This window comes from Carassius carassius, chromosome 12 (assembly GCF_963082965.1).
Source record: "Carassius carassius chromosome 12, fCarCar2.1, whole genome shotgun sequence".
In the NCBI taxonomy this organism is placed as follows: Eukaryota; Metazoa; Chordata; class Actinopteri; order Cypriniformes; family Cyprinidae; genus Carassius; species Carassius carassius.
Window position 1 is genome coordinate 1699872 of NC_081766.1, and position 21411 is coordinate 1721282.

Genomic DNA, 21411 nt, shown 5'->3' on the forward strand with positions numbered 1-21411 from the left:
CATTTGTGAGTGAATTCAAACCCTTTTGTATATTCTGGAACTGTATATATTCTTAGATATATTCTAATTTCTACTATATTTGCAATGAGTAATTTAGTTTGTCAGCTTTTGTGCTTGGGTTTAACAGATCTGGAATATGGTGGATGATATATTAGAAATATCATTTGAAATATTTTTTAATTGGAATGTGGTGATATAAAATAATATAAAATATTTACAACACAGTAACTAAACCATTCATGAAACAATTTTACAAAAAGAAAATAAAAAAAATGTCCAGATTTTTTGGAAATTAAAGAAAACTCAATGCATATCTGCTGCTGGGTTTGACAGATCGGGAATATGGTGGAATATATATTAGAAATAATATAATTAGAATTAATAAATATTTAAATAATATTTCTCTTTATTACTTTAAATATTTTGGAATTGAAATGTGGTTATATATAAAATAATAAAATATAATATGTTTCCATATATTTATATATATATATATATACTTAAGTTGGGATGTAACTTTTTTTGTTGTTGACATTATTGCATTACAATATTTACAACACAGCAACGAGACCATTCATTTTAAAAAAAAGGATTTAATTTTCAATTTTTGCAAAAAAAAAAAAAAACAGATTCAAGTTTTATGGAAATGAAAGAAAACTCAATGCATATGTGCTGCTGGGTTTGACAGATCTGGAATATGGTGGACTATATATTAGAAATAATATAATTAGAATTAATAAATATTTACATGATATTTCTATATTTTTATTTTAAATATTTATGAATTGGAATGTGGTGATATAAAATAATATTCAGAATGTTTTCAAATATTTATTTAAATAAATAATAAGTAATTAAAAAAAAAAAAATATATATATATATATATATATACTTAAGTTGGAATTTAACTTTTGTTTTTGCCATTTATGCATTAAAATATATACAACACAGCAATGAAACCAAAACAAAAATGAATTTATTTTTTCATTTTACATAAAAAAAAATTAATCAAAGATTCAATTTTATGGAAATAAAAGAAATCTAAATTCATAATGGCTGTCGTCCATCACAAGAATCATCCATTATAAAACAAACAGAAAAAACCCCGTCACACGACAAACACAAAGCAAAACACCCGCAGCTCCTGAGAAGACGAGCATCACGTGAGGCTGCTCTTCACTGTACGAGTCTGTATGTGATGTAGCGTCCAGCCGTTTCACTGGGCCGGATGATCTTCACCACCTGTTAGACACAAGTCAGTATACTGCTCCACCTTCAGCTTAGAGTCACACCAACCCTTCTGAGACTCACCTGCCCTCGTTTCAGCCCGAAATACCGTGCCACAGGATCACTAGACTGAATTCTGGGTAACTGTGTCTCCTTGAGCTTACTGATTGCAGTCAAGAAAAGTGATTAACAGAGAGGAGCCAAATACTAATCAATCTGCTGTTCACAAGAGAGGAGAGGGTTTGTTGTATCAGTTTCGTCTGATACTTTTAAAAGTATCACTTCACACACGGGACGTTGCTATGGATACTATCTGGCCAGCAGCTCTGTCACTTCCTCTCTCGTCATGACGATGTGTTCAGGGACCAACTGAAGGAGAAACACAGAACAATTTATCAATAAATTAAAGATTTCCTGTAGAATAAATTGCATTAATAAAGAATTGCATAGAATAGATTTCTGTGACCTGCCGATAGATTTGTCAATTCTGATTTTCTTTCTAAGAACCATAATTAACTACATATACAAACAAAAATCTACTTTTTCCCAATGTAAATTTTTATTTATAATATAATTTTCTTTTACATTACAATTTCCCCCAAACTGCACTAAATTACAGAATGTTCTCTCACTCAAACAACAATATATATTTAGTAAAAATATAAAATGTTTTGTGCTTGTGTTAAAATTAAGAATGAGAGACAAGATTATAATTTAGTAGTTTTTGTTCTTTTAAAGGATCACAATATTTGTTAATATAACAAATGGTTTTTAATATATATATATATATATATATATATATATATTTGTATTAATGTTTTATATTGTATACATTAAAAATTCAATATTTTAGATTTGTATTATAACATTTATTCTAATAACAAAATTATAAATTTAGTACTTTTTGTTCTTTTAAAAGCAGATTTGAATTTAACAATTTTCTATTATTATTTTAAATAATAATATTTACATTTTAAATATTTATATTAATATTAATATTATTTATATGAATGTTTTTAAATAATCTATTTGAAATATTTTTATCTAAAATATTTTTGAGCTTGGGTTATAATTATATTAAATTAGATTAAGAGACAAAATTATAATTTAGTACTTTTTGTTCATTTAACAGCAGATCTTAAATGTTCAACGTCCCAATTAAAATCACAAAATATTTGTTAATATAATACAAATCTCAATATTATTATTTTTTTTAATAATTTGATCTTATACAATTAAAATAATATAATACAATAAGGGATATTTTTGCTTCTTTTTTTACTATAAAAAAGAAAGGTTTTTTTATTTATTATTAAAAAGAGATTTTTTTTTCCTGTTTTTTGTTTTTGTTTTTTGCATGCCACACGTCACAATCAGTGGAAAGTGTCTCACCTCGTGCTCAGTGATGTTTATGAGCAGCTCTTGCTGTAGAAACTGTTCCAAGATGTATTTTGGTGCCATATCAACCAAAGACTGCAAAGCCATCAGGTAAAACACGTCAAGTGATAAAACATCTAATCAGCTGTGTTTGAGGTTTCAGGTGAGATCTTAGTCGTACCTGTTTAGCAGAGGGTGTCATGCCCGTCTGGACTACGATAATGGCCCGAGTGATGTTTTCTTCCTGCATCCGCTGGCAGTACATCTTAATGGTCTTGATGCCCACTTTCATCTCCTCTGGTGGTTACAAAACCCTCAGATAAGCACATATGAAACCTTCAGCATCACTCAGACTCCTGCATCACATCTCACCTGGAAAGAACACAAACATCTGGTCGGTGGGGTCATCATTGTGGGCCACCAGCACAGTGAGGTCTGTCCGTCTGGGTCGACCCTCGCTGGGCCGGTCACCAAACTGACCTTTGAACTCCTCCAAGGTCTGGTCCAGCTCATCTTGGGTCACCAGATATCCTCGATCGTGACAGAGCTACAACAACAAGACCACATTCATGTGACGGTTCATTTCTTGTGCACTATAAATGCAGCTAAGCATCCTGAAATTTAAAAGGCAGCTTTATATTTTTATGCATGAAGAATAAAAATGCTGTGAAAAGTGTATTTGATAAATGTGTAAAATATAATAAAAAAAATATACATTTCCATTATTAAAAAATTGTTCTATTCACTGAAGAGCTGTACTTCTATGTATTTATTCACATTTTTTATTATACATTTTTATTTACTTTAAGAATTTTTTACAAATATTTTAAATCACATTTTAAATAGTTATTTAAAACATTTTTTTTTTACTGTTTTTCTCTTCTCATCTGTTTGAAAACCCCTGATCTAAAATTTGTCAAATGTATAATATTCTCATGATTTTTTTACATTTACCTTTTTTAAAATGTATAAAACCCCAATTTAATATTATAAATAAGCATAAAATATTATTTGGAAAACATTTAGTTTACTCTTTTCTATCCACTATAGTGCAGCACTGCTTTGTATAATTTATTTCAATAATTTTTATTTACTTAAAATCAATTTAACTTGTACTTTATTATTATTTCTTTAATTTATTCTAATGTTTATATTCTCTTAATTTTGTGGATTCACGTTTTATATGCGAGTTTATACTGAATCTCGCCAAAATAACTATCATTTTACTTCCCCTTAGCCTGCATTAATAATTTAATTTAATTTTAGATTCGTTTCTTGTTCAGTGCCTGTGTAAACGATTTGACTTTAATGATACGCTTCTGTTTATCTGATGCCCACGTGCTCAATGTAAACAACTAGCAAACGAGAATTATAAACGCAGAAGAGTTTCACACCTGCATAATGGTTTTGCGGATTTTCCATAATCGATAAGTTTCCTCCTCATCATCCATCAGCGCGTCTGAAGATGCTTCTCAAACAACCTGCTTTCAAACTCCGCGCACTTCCTGTCATCAGCCACGTGCTCACAGAGGAGACGAAGGACCCCATATTTAAAATGTTAACAAATGTAAAGTTAACATTTTTTTTATGAATATAGAGTTTCTGAAAAATAAATGAGAGATGATCAGTAAGCTGTGGCGGTTTTGTGTATAAATCTTTAAATATTTTTGTAATGTCAATAACGATTAGTGGACGTTTTTGCATAAGGCGTTTCTGATTGGTCGAGGCTGACAGAAAAGGCGTGTCTTTCCAGTAAATAGGCGGGGCTTCGTGCCGCATTATTATGGTTGTTTTAGCTGGCGCTGAGCTTCGCTAGAGACATGGTAAGATACAAAAAAACACCTTCACCTGATGTTTAACCTGTGTTTAGTCTAACTTGTGCTGTTGGACTGTTAGTTAAGTAGGTCAAAGTCCGGCGTGTTTGTTTGTTGCTCCGCTGTGTCCCCGCTGGAGAAACGTTAGCCGTTAGCTTTAATGATGTAGCATTAATCCGGACTCTGTGGGTTTAATTGTGCCTTAAAAGTAACCTTTATATTTGTTTTGTTAGTGTATTTTTACCAAAACGCCTCCGTTTTGTCAGCAGACGCAGATTTAGGCCTGGTTTGTGTTCCGGGTTATGCTTTCTAATTTAATCACGTGGATAAAAATCAGAAATCGTCAATGATGATGTCATTTATATTGGTTTTATTATTAAAAGTAATCCTATATATAGGGTTGTTATTAGTTTTTAGATTTATTTATTTATTTTTAAATTAAGATTAACTAATTATAAATTATTTATTTGGAATGTTATTATACGTAGTATTAGACGATTATTATATTATTTAGGTTTTATTAAATATAGTCAATGCATTTTTCCTAAATACACCAATGAGTGCGATGCGTGTTTTATTGTAGGGTCTTACAGGTGCATTAACATTAACCGTAAGATACGACATCATAATATTAGCATGCAACATATAATTCCCTCCAGATTGATGTTTAATGTGATTATTAAAAGAACTGCAGGATGTTTATGTATTTTCCTAAGTGTGATCAATCCTGTGTGACAGCTGTGTTTTCTGTACAGATGGAAAAAAATGTATTAAGAGCTCTATATAAAGCTATATCACTATATAAAGTGTGTCTAGCTCACTATAATGCGGAAACCCAAATAAAGTGGTATAAAGTTTCTTGTGTTGCATGCATAAGGACAGAATCACACAGAGTTATGTCAGAAGGCAAAGATGACTTTTAATGCTGTCTCACGAGGAAGTTGCATAATTGATTTCTAGCAGATGACCGTGCATCATTGTTCTCAGTATCTGATGGGATTGGCCCACTCCTCAAGCCCCGTGACCTTTGACCCCTCTCTGTTTATTGCAGTGTGCCCAAGCCAACGATTGGCAGTCGGCCAAATCCATTTACGAGTTCTCAGCCAAAGATATCGATGGAAATGAAGAGTCACTGGAGAAATACAGGTGAACAGATCGCTACATTGATTTGATCAAGCGTCTTTATTTCTTTACTAATACTCCTATTTAGGGATATTGGTCTGAGTAATCTCCTTATGCAAAGTATTATTTCAGCAAACTTACATTTTTGGCTGAAGGTTTTCTTTAGCAGCTGTCTTCACCTACATTATCCTCCTAATGCAGATTCTTCATTGTGCTTCTGTTTGTTTTTAGTCTTCGGCCGAATGTAATCTTGCTCTGTGACCCTGGGTTGCCGTGTCTGAAGTGTGTTGTGTGTGTTTCAGGGGTTATGTGTGCATCATCACTAACGTAGCCTCTAAATGAGGTAAGACTCCCGTAAACTATACTCAGTTTGCGGAAATGCATGCCACGTACGCTGAGAAAGGTTTACGGACCCTGGGCTTCCCCTGCAACCAGTTTGGAAAGCAGGTATGTGCAGGAAATGAACGCCAGTGTGTAATGCGTTATATACTCTCTTCTGCATACTAAATAGTCTCCAATGCAAGATTTTAAATAGTGGTGTTGTATGAAATAGTGCCGCCTCATGACTTGATTACGTTGCATGTTTAATGCAGTGAGTGGCATCCAGTTTTAAACCTTGTCAAAAGGGTAAATATTGAAATCTTTAATACTGCTTCAGGTAAAAAAAGAAAAAGAAAAAAAGAATGTCAATTAAAGCATGTTGCATTATGGGATACAGTATTCCATGCACACATACAGTAAGATGAGCGTTCTGTGCAATGCATGCATGCTTCAGAAAAAGGAAGACGTTTCTCTTGGATTATATTGTGAATTAAAGCCCATTCAGTCCTGAACGCTTGTTCTGTACGAGCGCTTACTGTCACGACTGTAATTAGGTCAAGCTGTAAGTGGATTATTTTGTTATGGGGTGAGATTTAATCGTACAACAAGAGATACAAAATAAATGTATTCGCATGATCGGTTTCATTTAAAATTTAAAATTAAGTAATTTGTTTTTTTTATTTTGAAATGTTAATTTAATTTTATTTTCTAATTTCCAATCAGAAATTTTTGTGCCTCAAATGTAGTGGTTTTTTTTTTTTCAGTTAGTTCATTTAAAGTTTCTCACCAAAAAAAAAAGTGTGTATATATATATATAATATATATTGTATTTGTTACCAAAAATATTTTAAATAGTAGTTTTTAGACATGTTTAATATCTCATCTGCTTGCTGAGGCATTAAAAGTAAAGTTGGCTTTTTTTTTTTTTTCTTTTTTTTTTTTTTTTTTTAAATAGGCCAAGTAATGTATTTCGCTTAAATAATGTATGAAACATTGGCTGCTATTATGGTTATTAATATTACAGTGTTCCTCAAACATTATGATTCAAGTTCAAATAAAATTCCCGTCTGACTCCCATAGAATAGAATGTAACCAGCGGCGATGACCTCATCACAATATTTGCACATGGAACTGCAAATGCCTTTGATCTTTCCTGCATATGAATAACCATTTACAGCTACGGTATCGATTTGGAGCCGTCAAATACTCGTGTTCTCCAGATTGAAGACCGGTGGTGTTCTGTCCAGGCAGCTTTTGGTCACACTGGTTCTTCAGCGTTCTCCAGCTGTGGTGTGTTTTTACAGGAGCCTGGAACAGAGGCGGAGATCAAGGAGTTTGTCAAAGGCTACAAGGCAGAGTTTGACCTCTTCAGTAAGATCGAGGTGAACGGAGACGGAGCTCATCCGCTCTGGAAATGGATGAAAGCACAGCCCAAAGGCAGAGGCACTCTGGGGAAGTGAGTGTGACTGCTTCATTATTCATATTTATTCACATTATTCTATAATGCAGATCAGCAAAAATATTGAATTAAGATGCAGGACTGTGCAATCCATGAATGTATGGAATTTGACATTTGTACTTGACAATAAAAGTTTAAATTTATTTCTATTAATTATTTTCCACAGCAACATCAAGTGGAATTTCACTAAGGTAATTATACAATTATTATAATTTTTTTAGTTCTCTGATTCTCTGCCCTAAAATCGTAAACTTAAAACTATTGTTTTTGTCACAGTTCCTCATTGACAGAGAAGGTCAGGTCGTGAAGAGGTTCGGACCGATGGACGATCCAAGCGTAAGTCAACGAAGAATAATTTCACTCAAAGATGACATTTTGTGGTCATTTCCTTCAACCTCAGGTCATTTCAAGTCATATGGGTTTGAAGCGGCATGAAGGTGAATACATAATCCTTTAATATGTCGAACTTGAGAAAATGTTGTTTAAATGTATTTGCTGTATATGTTTCAAATATTTTATATTTAAAAAAAGTAAAATTATTTTAAATATGCGTAATTACATATTATAAATTCATAATTTGAAACTGTTTTATTAAACTTGTGAAAATTAAATGTATGAAATTGTATACAATATTGGAATAATGTATTTGTTTTACGTTTAAATGTAAGAAATTTGGCAGATTTATAAAAAATGAAACTAAGTTTTTAATTAGTTTGTGTTTTCAATGTATTTGTTTAAAAATTATGTATAAAATGTAATTTTTTTTATTTAGTATTTGTCTTAAATTGTATAAATCCTAATTTCTGTCATTTAAAAAAATTAAACTTAATTTTGTATTAAATGTATTCATTTTTTTTTATTTTATAAAAATGTATAACTTTTATTTATTATATATATATATATATATATTAAATGAGCAATCACATTTATTTTATTTATCATACACAAGTGTTTAACAATTAAAGATTAAATACAAATATTTATTTGTTTTATTTGTCCCTTTAGGTTGTTGAAAAGGATCTTCCCAAGTACCTGTAGCCCTCGGGATCGAACCCGATCTCCGTCCCGTGTGTCTGTAGAGGCCGGTCTCCTCTCTGGACGATGGCTGGATGTTGGCGTGTGAAGCCCAGATCTGTGACGGCCGTTCCTCAAGCCTGTGCTCAGGAGGGGACGGCCTGATGTCCTCCGGTGTGTATATTCTCTGGGAAAAGCCTCCGATGTCCAGCCTCGGGAGCAGAGAGGAGCTCCAGTCACCATGCACTGAATCACTGAAGAAGGTTTTCTGATGAGCAGCTGTAATGATTAAAGAGTAGCATCAACACTTCCTGTGTGGCCGCTTCTTTTACAGCGTATGCATGTTTCACTCTACTAGACTGAGGGATAATTTTCAGATTCAATCATGTCAAACATCTGAATGCAGATAAAATTGATCATATCATATATTGAAAAAAGTGGTGCAATCCACATCAATTCATAAATACCCCAATTGGTTAATGTAGTATTTAAATTCCCCTTGAAGAAAAAGTTAACCTAGAAGTTATGTTTTTAATACATTCAGATGTTCACAGTTCTCTGATGTTGGTTAATCTTAACATGATATGCACATTAACATTATTTATTCTTTTTCAGTAAATGTTTTAGTTTATTTTAAAACCTTTTATTTTAGTGTTTAATAAATTATGCATTACTTCTGCAAACCTTGAATTAACTTCATAAATTAATATAAATTTATTTAGCAGACGCTTTTATCCAAAGCGATTTACAGTGCATTCAGGGCAGGCTATCAATTTTTAACTATCAATTATTTAATGAAGTACAATTATGACTGCTAGTAAATTGTATGATAAACGTCCTGAACACACGTGTGTGTGTGTGTGTGTGTGTTTCAGGTATTGTAGTTCGAGGGTTATCCAGTAGAGGGCATTCGGTATTTTCCGTTTAAAATCTGCGGAGTTTTTTTTATCGTCATTTTCTTCTAAATATTTAATTAATTTGTCTTATTTTTAGCTTTGAGATGCCTTAAACCTACAATTGTTAGAATTATATTTAAAGGAAGTGGTTTTATGCGCAGTCTATGTAAATTCCTCCGTGGCTGAAGGGTACTCTGATGACGTCGCAGCTCTCCGGGCCCAGTGACGTCACTGCTGGCGTAGCTGATCGTGCGCGCGTGTGTGTGTGTGTGTGTCTGTGTGTAGACTCGCACACATTTGATCGAGCGCTGTGCGGCAGACTCAGATCATGACGCGCGCTCCGTTTCTCCTTCATACGATTCGTTTCGACGCTCGACGGCTCGTTTGATCGTTTTACCCGGTCCCGATGGAGGGAGCCGTGGCCGGAGGATGCTCCGCGCTGCCGGAGGACGAGGACGCGGTGGTCGGTGCGGGATGCGGGACGGATGCAGATCTCGGTACGCGGAGGATCTTTTACATGCATGCTTGTCTTTCATATACGGGTCGATTTAATGCAAATAATTTGCTTTTCCATAATATATATATATTATTTTATAATGCAGTCATGTTGAAAGTAGCTGACAGTACCAGGTTTATGAGGACGGTAATCAAACAATACCATGGTATATTCCCATTTCATTTAATCTGATTATTTTACTGCCATAGCACTTCTGTTCTAAGTGCCATAACGTTTCGATTATTTATTTTCAGATTATTTCCATTTGCTGTAAGAACATACCATGGAGAGTCACAATTTTACCATGGTATATAGCATGCAGTCTGATAGTATCTTAAAAAACCGTGGTTTTACCATCTGATCACTGAATCATGGTACTATATATATATAACTCTTATGTCACTTAAATATGAATACAGTATGTATTAGTTACATATATTTAACTTATTTTATTTTCTGTATAGTAATACAACTATAGACAATTAACATTTGTACATAATATACAAGAGAGGAAAAATATTTAAACAGCATTTATATACAAATTAATCTATATACAATAACAATCTCACTTTTTACCATGTTTTGTTTTGATATGTTCCATAGTAGTGCCATGATAGTCTTAGAAGAGCCATTTAAATACCATGAGTTATGCATTTCTGTGTTATGCCACATAATAACAAGGGTCAGTTTATTAATCTCCTGTACATTTTAGTGTAGATGGATAAAGATTCATTTGTTCTTATTCATGAATCTTAAATATTATTTCATAGAAGGTTAATATTGGTGCACTCAGAGTGTGTATTTGTTTGTTTATAATGTGTCTTAATATTGAATGTCCTTCAAATGCGAACTCAAAGTCAGTCTGAGTATTAATGCTGGAGAGTGTTTCCTGTTCCTGTAGAGCGTCCTGTTGAGGACACACAGACAGGGGGGTCTCTTTCAGGTCCTGTGGGCTTGATTTTAGGGCTCTGCTGTGCCGTCTCGATCACTGCTCCGCTGCTAATCCTGTTTTTTAGCTGCAGTTTTCCGCACTCAGCATTCCTGTTGATCACGGATTCAGACCGCGTGCCACCGTCACATGATCATCCTTCTGTCTGTTGACATCCTTTATTACTGTAATGTTGAGATGATAGCTTTAAAGTTAGATATCCCCGCTGTAGCTCTAATGAGAAGATGAGGAGACTCAATGGATGTCTCAGTTGTGTTTCATTCAAAGAAAGACATTGTATCAAATGTTTCCTCGAAGAAGAAATGAAAACACACAAATACAGTAAGAGAGCAGAACTTTAAAGCGGATATGGAGACGTCTTTTGAGTTCATGCATGAGATCTCTTGCTTGAAAGTGCAACATATACGAATCAAAATGAGTTCTGAAACTCTAGAAGAGGCATAAACAAAAGGACTGAAGTCTTTTCCCAGGAGGAACATCTGAGAAGCAGGAGACCTCTGCCATCGCTTCCCTTAGCTCTCCATTTAATCTCATTCCTCTTATGAAGGAATGCTCCCCAGTGATCGCTGCTGCTCTTTTACATGTTCTCGCGTGTTTGGAGGAAACGTTAGATCTGTCGCTCACTGATCCCAATCCGCCCACGTCAAACCAGCTCTCAGATCAGATCTTATCCTGAAAAATAAACCACACGTCATTCCGTCCAAAATCACTGTCAGATCTGGACAAATAAATGCATTTAAAGCTCTGTAGAAGCATATCAGGGAATCTCAGGAAGGAAACTGGTGTTTGGGATGCATTATGGGAGGAAACGCATCAAATATGCATTGCTGAACATGTTCCAGGAATCAGAAGTTCTGGTTTTTGTTCTCAGTTGTCTGGTTGATAATGTTGCACTGGATCTAGTGACCCAATACAGAACTAAACAGTTTGTCTTTTCAAGCATATAAAAATGCCCTTAAAATCAAACACTGATGTTTATGAATATTGCAACATTTCTTCCTCCTTTTAAAAGCTGATTTAAAAGTTTAACACTTCACTTCAAGCCTTTTTATTTAATGCATTATCAAAGTATATTAAATGCATTAATTTGATGACTTATGCACATTTTTGCATTGATTTATAATATTTAATAATACTTAATAATGCATTATAACACTTATTCATCATCACACCTTTAAATATAATGCAATAAAACATGGCAAACAAACAGTTTTGGATGCAACAAGGAGTCTGCATATATCATAATGGACTTAACTTTGGTTATTATTTTTTCTTGAGTCTCTGGGTATATTTGTAACAATAGCCAAAAATACATTGTATGGGTCAAAATTATAGATTTTTCTTTTATGCCAAAAATCATTAGGATATTAAGTAAAGATCATGTTCCATGAAAATATTTTGTAAATATACTATCGTAACTATATCAAAACGTAATTTTTGGTTAGTAATATGCATTGATAAGAACTTGATTTGGACAACTTTAAAGATGATTTTCTCGATATTTAGATTTTTTATTTAATTTGATTCCAGATTTTCAAATAGTTGTATCTCGGCCAGATATTGTCTTCCTCACAAACAATACATCAATGGAAAGATTATTTATTCAGATGCTGTATAAATCATTTATGATATTTATCATAAAATATATAATGAAAATATATAATGCATTATAAAGTTATGAACAACCGCATAGGCCAGTTGAGTAAAATAATGTGAGCTCAGGCGAAGGTTATTGTAAGATCTTGAGACGTAAAGCGTCATTAAACAAACTGGATTGCATTCCCAGCCTCAGGGGTTTGTTTTTAAGAAGGAATGCAGTTTAGTGAGTTGTTCTGAGTTAATCATAAAGCTAGTTTTCTGAAGAAACCGTGCTGCTTTCGTAGCACATGAGCCCTGATTATAAGAACTGTGAGCTGTAGATTCTGGCAGAAGTTCTGTTCTTCATCCCGATGGCTAATGGATAACAGTCTAAAAAAATACAGTTGATTATTTTCCTAAATTCTGTGTTTTTCATTGTAATTTTTCTGAAATCCATTCTAAAATTTTGAGTCTTATTTTCAAAAATGGTGGTAATAAAAGAGTACATAAAACTAACAATTGAATTAAATTTAAATGTAATTTTCAAATGTCATCAAATGAAAATTGAACAATTCCTTTGTTTAGTTTGTGTTTGTGCTGAATAACAGGTATTCCAAAAAAATAAAGTTTTAATAAACTGTATTATTATTATTATCTTTGATTATTTTTTGAGTGGATTCTACAGTATTTTGTCAGGTTTGTTACGTGCAGACTTCATATTAATTAGCAGTCTTTTTGCAGTTTAATATTCACATGCATATCATTTTGCAATTTGAATTATTTCAGCAGGAATTAATCTTCCAAAATTTCCAAATTCTGTGACATTCCGTGTCATAGAGTACAGCACATTCCATTTTTACGATTGGATCCCGCGATTTTAAGAGCTGAATATTTTCAAGGTTTTCAGTCTTTTTAAACAATAAGTTTGCAGTCGTTTGTGATTTACTGGATTATGTAAGGGACAATTATTTTAGAATTGTTTTGATAAAAAAATTTTTTGCTTCAATTTTAGATCTTGCATATTGATTATAAAAACCTTGGCGTTTGAAAATTTCATTAATTTTTCATGATCTTTCCGGCTATGGAAGTCACACTTTTAAAAGACTTTTGAGGATTTGAAATTAAAATAAGTAACAATTGAGTACTTTTTGCTCGTTTTAATGCTCATCTAGTGTGTTTTGTACAGCTTTAGTAATTCATTGTAACTGTTTCTGTTCAAACCTTGCTGACAAAAAAGAATTGTGTACAGAATGCCTATTGAAATTTCTATCATAATTTGGGCTCAATCCTAATTAGTTTGTTTTAAAAAAAGCCGTTTTCAGACGGCTGCGGCGAATTCTTCTGAGAAAGAACCGATCAGTGGATTTCATTTCATGTCATCGAATATTTAAAAGATACAAGACTTTTGTTTCAGACACTTAATAGTAAGTAAATGAGATGTCATTGGGCACAGCTGTATTCAGCTTGTAATACATGTGCACTTTAGTTTGAAGCACTTACTGTAGTTCACTGGGAGAATTGCATAATCTGCTTTGGAACAAAATCGTTGCTCCATGACAGTGGAAACGAATTTCTCACCTTGCAGTTTAGATCTTCAGTACTTTTTGTTTAGAAATCATTTTTAAGATCTCACCAATTAATGTGCTGAGTGCATTTACAAATGGAGAACATGGGTTCAGGAGGGTTAGATACTGAAAAAATAGTTTATGAAAAAAAAAAATGACCCCAGTGATATCATGTTTCTCAAAAGAAAAAAAAAAGTCACAAACTCAGATCAGGGTTAATATAATTAACTAAAACTATAAAAAAAGTAAAACCATAAGAATTCAAACACACACACAAATAATTAATTTGTTACTTGAAATAAAATAAACTTCTTTAAACTTTTTCTTATATTTCATATCAGTTTAACTTATTTTATTTCAGCTAGTTGCAATGCAACATTTTTAAAATAACTAAAACTCAAACTGGAATAAAACAAAATAATTCAATAAAATATATACAAATGTATTAAATATAAATATTTAACAAAAACAAAACCAATAAAAACTACAAAATAATAAAATAACTAAAACTTTAAAATTGAAATGAAAACATAAAATCAAAACTAATTTAAAGTATTAATAAAATCTGATACTTAAAGAAACCTACTATTATAGTATTTAGCTTTTATATTTTTAGCTTTAGTGATTTTGTTAGTAAATATTTCTCTTAAGCTTTAGTTTAATTTTAGTTTAAATTTTTTTTTTGGTTCTGCAACAAACTTATTTTATTTCAGTTATTTGCTAATTTTTGATTACGTTTTTTTTTCAGCTTTATTTAAATTAACATTTTTTAAATTAGGTTTAGTTTTATTAAACAATAACACTGTTTTGAGCTATAAATTCATTGCATGCAGTAAAGACAGCTTCTTTCAGCGATGATGTGTGTGTGTGTGTGTGTGTGTGTCAGAACATGAGCTGTGTGTTCAGTGTTGCCATGGGCTCCTGTTTCAGTGCAGTGTTACAGAAGCACATCACTGTTCAGACATCCACATCCACCTCGTGTGTGTTTACCCACCGCCAGCTTCTTGTGTGTTACTATACAATTGATAAGGTTTTCTGTGGGGTGCTCTAGCTGGTTGCTAGGTACTGGGTATAGTAGTTGCTAGGGAGGTAGTTACAGTAGTTTTTATAATGTTTCTGAAAGAGACTCTTTTTATTTCTCACCAAAGCTGCATTTATTTGAATAAAAATAAAATAAAAACAGTAAAATTATGAAATATTATTACAATTTAATATAACTGTTTTCTATGTGAATATATAGTAAACTGTAATTTATTTCTGTGATGCAAAGCTGAATTTTCAGCATCATTCCTCCAGTCTTCAGTGTCACATGATCTTCAGAAATCAGAATAATATGATGATTTACTGCTCAAGAAACATTTCTTATTATTATCATCAATGTTTTAAAACAGTTGGCAAATATTTTTCAGGAAAGTGTTTGGAGTTGGATGAGATATTCTGAGAAGTAGGAGCCTCGGGCAAATGTCTCTGTTTGCTCTCCATTTAATCTCAATATTTTTTAGGACATACACTTCAGATATTAAATAACTCATTTTTATTCGATTTTTTACATTTTCATTTTCCTGTGGGTTTGAATTGATGCAGTGAGAAAAGTGTATATATTTAAGTTTTATATTATATATATATATATATAATTATTTATTTATTTTTTCAGGTAGTTTTTATTCAAGTGGCTTTGTTTTAGACATGTCTCCTCAAAAAAATCTGAGCAAAGTTTGAAATATTGTTGAGGTTTTTCTGTAACTCCAGAGGAGACACATCTGAGACATCTGACACATCATTTCTTGGTGAAACAGCTGAGATGTCAATGAGATCTGACTCCATACGGGTGTTTGTTTTCTTTACTTTTGACTTTATAAACTCAGTCTGATGTTGTATGGCAGTGATCTTAGAGTAATAGGGTCCTAGATTTCATCATGATAACGCTGTTGTGTGTATCGGCCGAGTGCTGAAGGCGGCAGGTGTGTCACTGAAGATGAGTGGACTGAATTAGTACAGTGATGTGTGAAATGCCTTTTCTGCCGTTCAGAAAGACAAGAGCAACACTGACCTGATTGAAAATATAATATTTCAGATTACTCACACAGACTGAGTTGTGCCAGTTGTTCAGGGGATGATGATTAAATGGGACAGGACAGCAGGAACCTCTGAGCACGTGCAGACGCTGTAAATCTGTCCCGACAGTTCAAACTAGGGCTGACTGAGAGAAAACGTCTGTCCTTTAGCCTATATACAGTATTTACAGGTGCTGGTCATATAATTAGAATATTATCAAAAAGTTGATTTATTTCACTAATTCCATTCAAAAAGTGAATCTTGTATATTATATTTATTCATAACACACAGACTGATATATTTCAAATGTTTATTTCATTTATTTTGATGATTATAACTGACAGCTAAGGAAAGTCCCAAATTCAGTATCTCAGAAAATTAGAATATAACTTAAGACCAATACAAAGAAAGGAATTTTAGAAATCTTGGCCAACTGAAAAGTATAAAAATGAAAAGTATGAGCATGTACAGCACTCAATACTTAGTCGGGGCTCTTTTGTCTGAATTACTGCAGCAATGCGGCGTGGCATGGAGTCGATCAGTCTGTGGCACTGCTCAGGTGTTATGAGAGCACAGGTTGCTCTGATAGTGGCCTTGAGCTCTTCTGCATTCTTGGGTCTGGCATATCGCATCTTCCTCTTCCCAATATCCCATATATTTTCTATGGGGTTAAGGTCAGGCGAGTTTGCTGGCCAATTAAGAACAGGGATACCATGGTCCTTAAACCAGGTACTGGTATCTTTGGCACTGTGTGCAGGTGCAAAGTCCTGTTGGAAAATGAAATCTGCATCTCCATGAAGTTGGTCAGCAGCAGGAAGCATGAAGTGCTCTAAAACTTCCTGGTATACAGCTGTTTTGACCTTGGACCTCAGAAAACAGTGGACCAACACCAGCAGATGACATGGCACTCCAAACCATCGCTAACTGTGGAAACTTTACACTGGACCTCAAGAAACGTGGATTGTGTGCCTCTCCTCTCTTCCTTCAGACTCTGGGACCCTGATATCCAAAGTTAATGCAACATTTACTTTCATCAGAGAACATAACTGTGGACCACTCAGCAGCAGTCCAGTCCTTTTTGAAGCGAGACGCTTCTGACACTGTCTTTTGTTCAAGAGTGGCTTGACACAAGGAATGCGACAGCTGAAACCCATGTCTTGCACACGTCTGTGTGTAGTGGTTCTTGAAGCACTGACTCCAGCTGCAGTCCACTCTTTGTGAATCTCCCCCACATTTTTGAATGGGTTTTGTTTCACGATCCTCTCCAGGGTGCAGTTATCCCTATTGCTTGTACTCTTTTTTTCTATCACATCTTTTCCTTCCCTTCGCCTCTCTATTAATGTGCTTGGACACAGAGCTCTGTGAACAGCCAGCCTCTTTTGCAATCACCTTTTGTGTCTTGCCCTCCTTGTGCAAGGTGTCAATGGTCATCTTTTGGACAACTGTCAAGTCAGCAGTCTTCCCCATGATTCTGTAGTCTACAGAACTAGATTGAGAGATCATTTAAAGGTCTTTGCAGGTGTTTTGAGTTAGGGCATCACTATGCAGTTCTTAGGGTGTTTTTACCAGTGCTTTGTTAAGGGGTTGCTGTGGTTTTCTGTTTGGTTGCCAGGGTGTTGCATGGGTCTTTTGGGTGGTTGCTAGGGCATCACTATGCATTTTTAGGGTGTTTTGCCAGTGCTTTGTTAAGGGGTTGCTATGGTATCTGTTTGGTTGCTAGGGTGTTGCTTGGGTGTTTTGGGTGGTTGCTAGGGCATCACTATGAATCTTTAAGGTGTTTTTGCTACTTCTTGGTTAAGGGATTGCTATGGTGTCTGTTTGGTTGCTAGGGTGTTTTGTGTGGTTGCTAGGGCATCACAATGCATTTTTAGGGTGTTTTTACCAGTGCTTTGTTAAGGGGTTGCTGTGGTTTTCTGTTTGGTTGATAGGGTGTTTTGGGTGGTTGCTAGGGTATCACTATGCATTTTTTAGGATGTTTTTACCAGTGTTTTGTTAAGGGGTTGCTGTGGTTTTCTGTTTGGTTGATAGGGTGTTTTGGGTGGTTGCTAGGGTATCACTATGCATTTTTTAGGGTGTTTTGCCAGTGCTTTGTTAAGGGGTTGCTGTGGTATCTGTTCGGTTGCCAGGGTGTTGCATGGGTCTTTTGGGTGGTTGCTAGGGCATCACTCTGCATTTTTTAGGGTGTTTTTTGCCAGTGCTTTGTTAAGGGGTTGCTATGGTATCTGTTTGGTTGCCAGGGTGTTGCTTGGTTGTTTTGGGTGGTTGCTAGGGCATCACTATGAATTTTTAGGGTGTTTTTGCTAGTGCTTTAAGGGGTTGCTAGTTTGTTACAAGCGTGATTTAGGTGGTTGCTAGGACATCACTATGCGGTTGTTAGGGTGTTTTTGCTTGTGCTTTGTTAAGGGGTTGCTGTGGTTTTCTGTTTGGTTGCTAGGGTGTTTTGGGTGGTTGCTAGGGCATCACTATGCAGTTGCTAGGGTTCATGCTACAGGACGAGTTGCAAACCTTCTCCTTCAGTGCCGTATCTGTGATTTTACTGTTGGATTCAAGCATGATTTTGTCAAGCGCATGAGCGTGTGCATCTGAGGTTGTAAACACTAGTTGCATAAGAGCAACATCTGAAGGCCGGGGCTTTATTTAGCATCTCCTCAGCCGCAGATCAGTGTCTACTCCAACTCACTGACATCAGAATATAAACACAGGCAGTGATACGACCGATAAGAGAGAAGACGGTTCAGCTGCTGTTCTTCACACACGCAGCATCCCTGATGTTATTGCTCAGATCTAGCTCAGGAGACTCAGTTATGGGTCATTTAAGGATCAACATGGTCTCCTAAACTTCCTTTGGAGACCTAAAGAGAACAAAGCTATAAAATGAATGTGAAGCAGCTCAGATCATTTGAGCTTGGATGAATTAGGTGAGAAATCTGTGAGATAATATCAAGATCTGTGACTTTTGATTGCAGACTTTGCAATATAATATATAATAAATATATAAAATTGTAGCTAGCAACAATTAGCCTGATATCATGTCTTTTGTTGATGGTTGGTAATGTACCTTGGCAAATATGATGATCATTAAAGTTCATATATAAGTTCAGATCATTAAATATCATATATAGTGTATTATACTTTTACTATCCAATATGTGATATGTGACAGTCCTATGTAGTTTTTAAGAAGTGTCTTGTGAATACTTTCCACAGATATCATGAGTGTTTAGAAACACATTCAACACGATTCATCATTGTGAGACTGCTATTAGATACAGTTTCAGCTTCATTCAGTGGTTGTTTGTCTCCGATCAGAAGTCAGAAGGCTTTTGTTGTGTGATTAAATGTTTTATTTGGCTGGTCTAGACTTGCTGTGGTTTAAAGTGCCCTTGATTTATCGGTGTGTGAAGCTCAAATCAGGACATGCTCGTTTCACATCGTTGTATTTAACCGCACAAGTGAGTCGTTCCTGGTCGTGTTTCCTGTCTTTCCTGTGGTTCTGTGTCCTTGTCCTTGGCACATGGGCTTTTCCTAGTCTTAGTCTTATCCACCGGTGGGCAGAAGCCAGCCGTAATCTTTGCGTCTGATTGGCCGCCGCTCGCGTCCAGGTGACCGGAGAGATTGTGGAGTTTGTCAGGGCAGCAGATTAGTTCCTGCTGTCAATCCGATCGAGCGTTCTCCCGATCCGACTGCAAATAGAAACGAGCGAGGGACTCCTGTGACATCAGAGGTCTGTATTTATGACTTTTATACCTTCATGCATGTGCAAACTCTATCAACAGCTCTTAGATTAAGAACAGGCTCACAATATCAGCATTTATGTTTCTCAGTCTTTCTAGATTGTTCCTGAAGGATGCATTTGAAGGCCGTTCGAACACAAACCTTTTATGCGCATTAGTTTGACATCCACTCGGTTCATTATGTCGTCTCTGTATCCTCGAGGCTCACATCCGTCATTATATGTTCATAAAGTGTCTCTTTAATTAATCACCTCCAGCGCCGGGATGAAATCTGTCAGGTTCTCCAGAGAACCGAACCAAACCATCTGTCTCCATCAGAAAACTGCAGTCCTGGAAAACTGTGAGAATATGATTATTCAAGGTCTGTTTTCCTGTTTTGAAGTATGAATGCGCTAGTATGGTTTCTGAACTGAATGTTGACTGATGACAGACTGAAATGACTCGTGTTCTCTTGTTAAATTCAGCTGGTTTTCAGGCGGTTTTGGTGACTGTGTGTTAATACAGAGGCCGGTTCCCTCAGGCTCTCATGATGGACTGACTCTAATGCGTTCAGACAGTTTGTGGCCTGACCTGCAGCCGGCTCTGTTGTTTTTTTCCTGATGTTTCAGGGTTGAGCTGATTCTGTTGCTGAGGCAGAAATCACTGGTCTTTAGTTATTTACAGAAGCTGCATATATAGTGGCTTCGGTGTCAGAACGTTCATTTATTTCAGATTTACATTCATTTAGATGTTTTTATCCAAATCAAATCATCATATGAAAACAATAGCATTAAACTGCAAAATAATCAATGTATATTCAATGCATTTTTTAACAATCTCTACTTTTTATAATTTTCTTGCACCTATTTTTTTTAGCAAAATAAAAGAAAGTTAAACTACAATTTGTGTAACTGTTAAACTCCAAAAATTATAATTTCGGTCAGTATTTTTGTTATGTTTCCTAATTAGTGTCATAATAATTGTTAGGTTTTTTTGTTTAATTTTTTTGCATAAAAATCTAGCATATGTATGATTACTATAGGTCTATTTTGTTTCTTGTTTTAAGCATAAAATATCTTTAAGTTCATTAATTTCCTTTTTTTTGCATTGCATTACATGAAAACAACATCACATTTCATTTAATAATTCGAAATAAATGATGTAATGATGATGCACAATACAGTACTTCATGCTTTCAGCTCATGCACGATACAGCCAGTTCATTTGTAGACCTGTAAAGATCATAAAATAAAACATGGCAATCATTCATTACGCATTCATTACATTGTACTTTGAAACAAACCTCCAGTATGCAGGACACATTTTAGCGAGGTTTTCCAGTCACTTTGGTCTCTTTTTTAAAGCCTTTTTTTTTTTTGGCAAAAACCGTTATCTGCTGTCTGCATTGCATTCTGGGATTTAGATTTGATGACTCATGTCATATTTCAGGAGATAAAACCCTGCACTATAACAGAAGTTCAGACTCCACATTTTCTCGTAAAGTGTGAAAATGTAGTAGCACTCTCAGTAAATTCCTGGCGAGGATGTTTTGTCCGTGTTTGGACGCTGGTTGTGAAGCATGTGTGAGAGGCAGAAGTGAGTTTCTCAGCATGTTTGGCTGTATTTCTGTCTCTCGCAGTCACATGTCATGCGTTTCCTCGGCTTTCATTATCTGCTCCTCAAGCACATGCGCCTCCACGAGAGACCGCCAACAATACTGCATCTGCTCCCAAAAACACATACACACACACACACTCCTAAAGCTCTACAGAGGATATTGTTGATCTCACAAAATCTGTCAAGAACATGTCCGGTTTAATAATATT

The 21411-nt window shown here is 34.7% G+C and overlaps 3 protein-coding genes across 9 annotated transcripts in view; 2 read left to right on the forward strand and 1 right to left on the reverse strand.

Annotated features, from left to right (window-relative positions):
- Positions 1 to 1176: 1176 nt before the first annotated feature.
- On the reverse strand, positions 1177 to 4160 carry LOC132154101 (DNA-directed RNA polymerases I, II, and III subunit RPABC1-like). 3 transcript variants are annotated; one of them, XM_059562726.1, is made up of 7 exons: positions 3999 to 4160; positions 3085 to 3151; positions 2786 to 2901; positions 2620 to 2700; positions 1538 to 1596; positions 1312 to 1390; positions 1177 to 1242 (listed from the first exon to the last, which is right to left on the reverse strand). In XM_059562726.1, exons 1-7 carry the CDS (start codon positions 4053 to 4055, stop codon positions 1177 to 1179), a joined length of 525 nt encoding a protein of 174 aa, XP_059418709.1. In that variant the 5' UTR covers positions 4056 to 4160. The 3 variants fall into 3 exon arrangements, with proteins under 3 accessions (XP_059418709.1, XP_059418708.1, XP_059418710.1); XM_059562725.1 differs by having other exon boundaries at positions 2977 to 3151; positions 3999 to 4134; XM_059562727.1 differs by lacking the exon at positions 3999 to 4160 and having other exon boundaries at positions 2786 to 2976; positions 3085 to 3136.
- A 1255-nt stretch (positions 4161 to 5415) lies between these two features.
- Positions 5416 to 8641, forward strand: LOC132154429 (phospholipid hydroperoxide glutathione peroxidase-like). The gene is made up of 6 exons (XM_059562975.1): positions 5416 to 5564; positions 5843 to 5987; positions 7166 to 7317; positions 7487 to 7511; positions 7597 to 7656; positions 8326 to 8641. Exons 2-6 carry the CDS (start codon positions 5919 to 5921, stop codon positions 8356 to 8358), a joined length of 339 nt encoding a protein of 112 aa, XP_059418958.1. The 5' UTR covers positions 5416 to 5564; positions 5843 to 5918; the 3' UTR covers positions 8359 to 8641.
- An 841-nt stretch (positions 8642 to 9482) lies between these two features.
- Positions 9483 to 21411, forward strand: part of LOC132154430 (phosphatidylinositol 4-phosphate 5-kinase type-1 gamma-like) — a 52327-nt gene continuing 40398 nt past the window's right edge. For 3 of the 5 annotated variants that reach the window (XM_059562976.1, XM_059562977.1, XM_059562978.1), the window contains exon 1: positions 9483 to 9727. In XM_059562976.1, coding sequence (XP_059418959.1) covers positions 9637 to 9727 — 91 coding nt within the window. In that variant the 5' untranslated portion in view covers positions 9483 to 9636. Of the gene's footprint in view, positions 9728 to 19570; positions 19597 to 21411 lie in introns of those variants that run through there. The other 2 variants (XM_059562980.1, XM_059562979.1) reach the window with 2 other exon arrangements.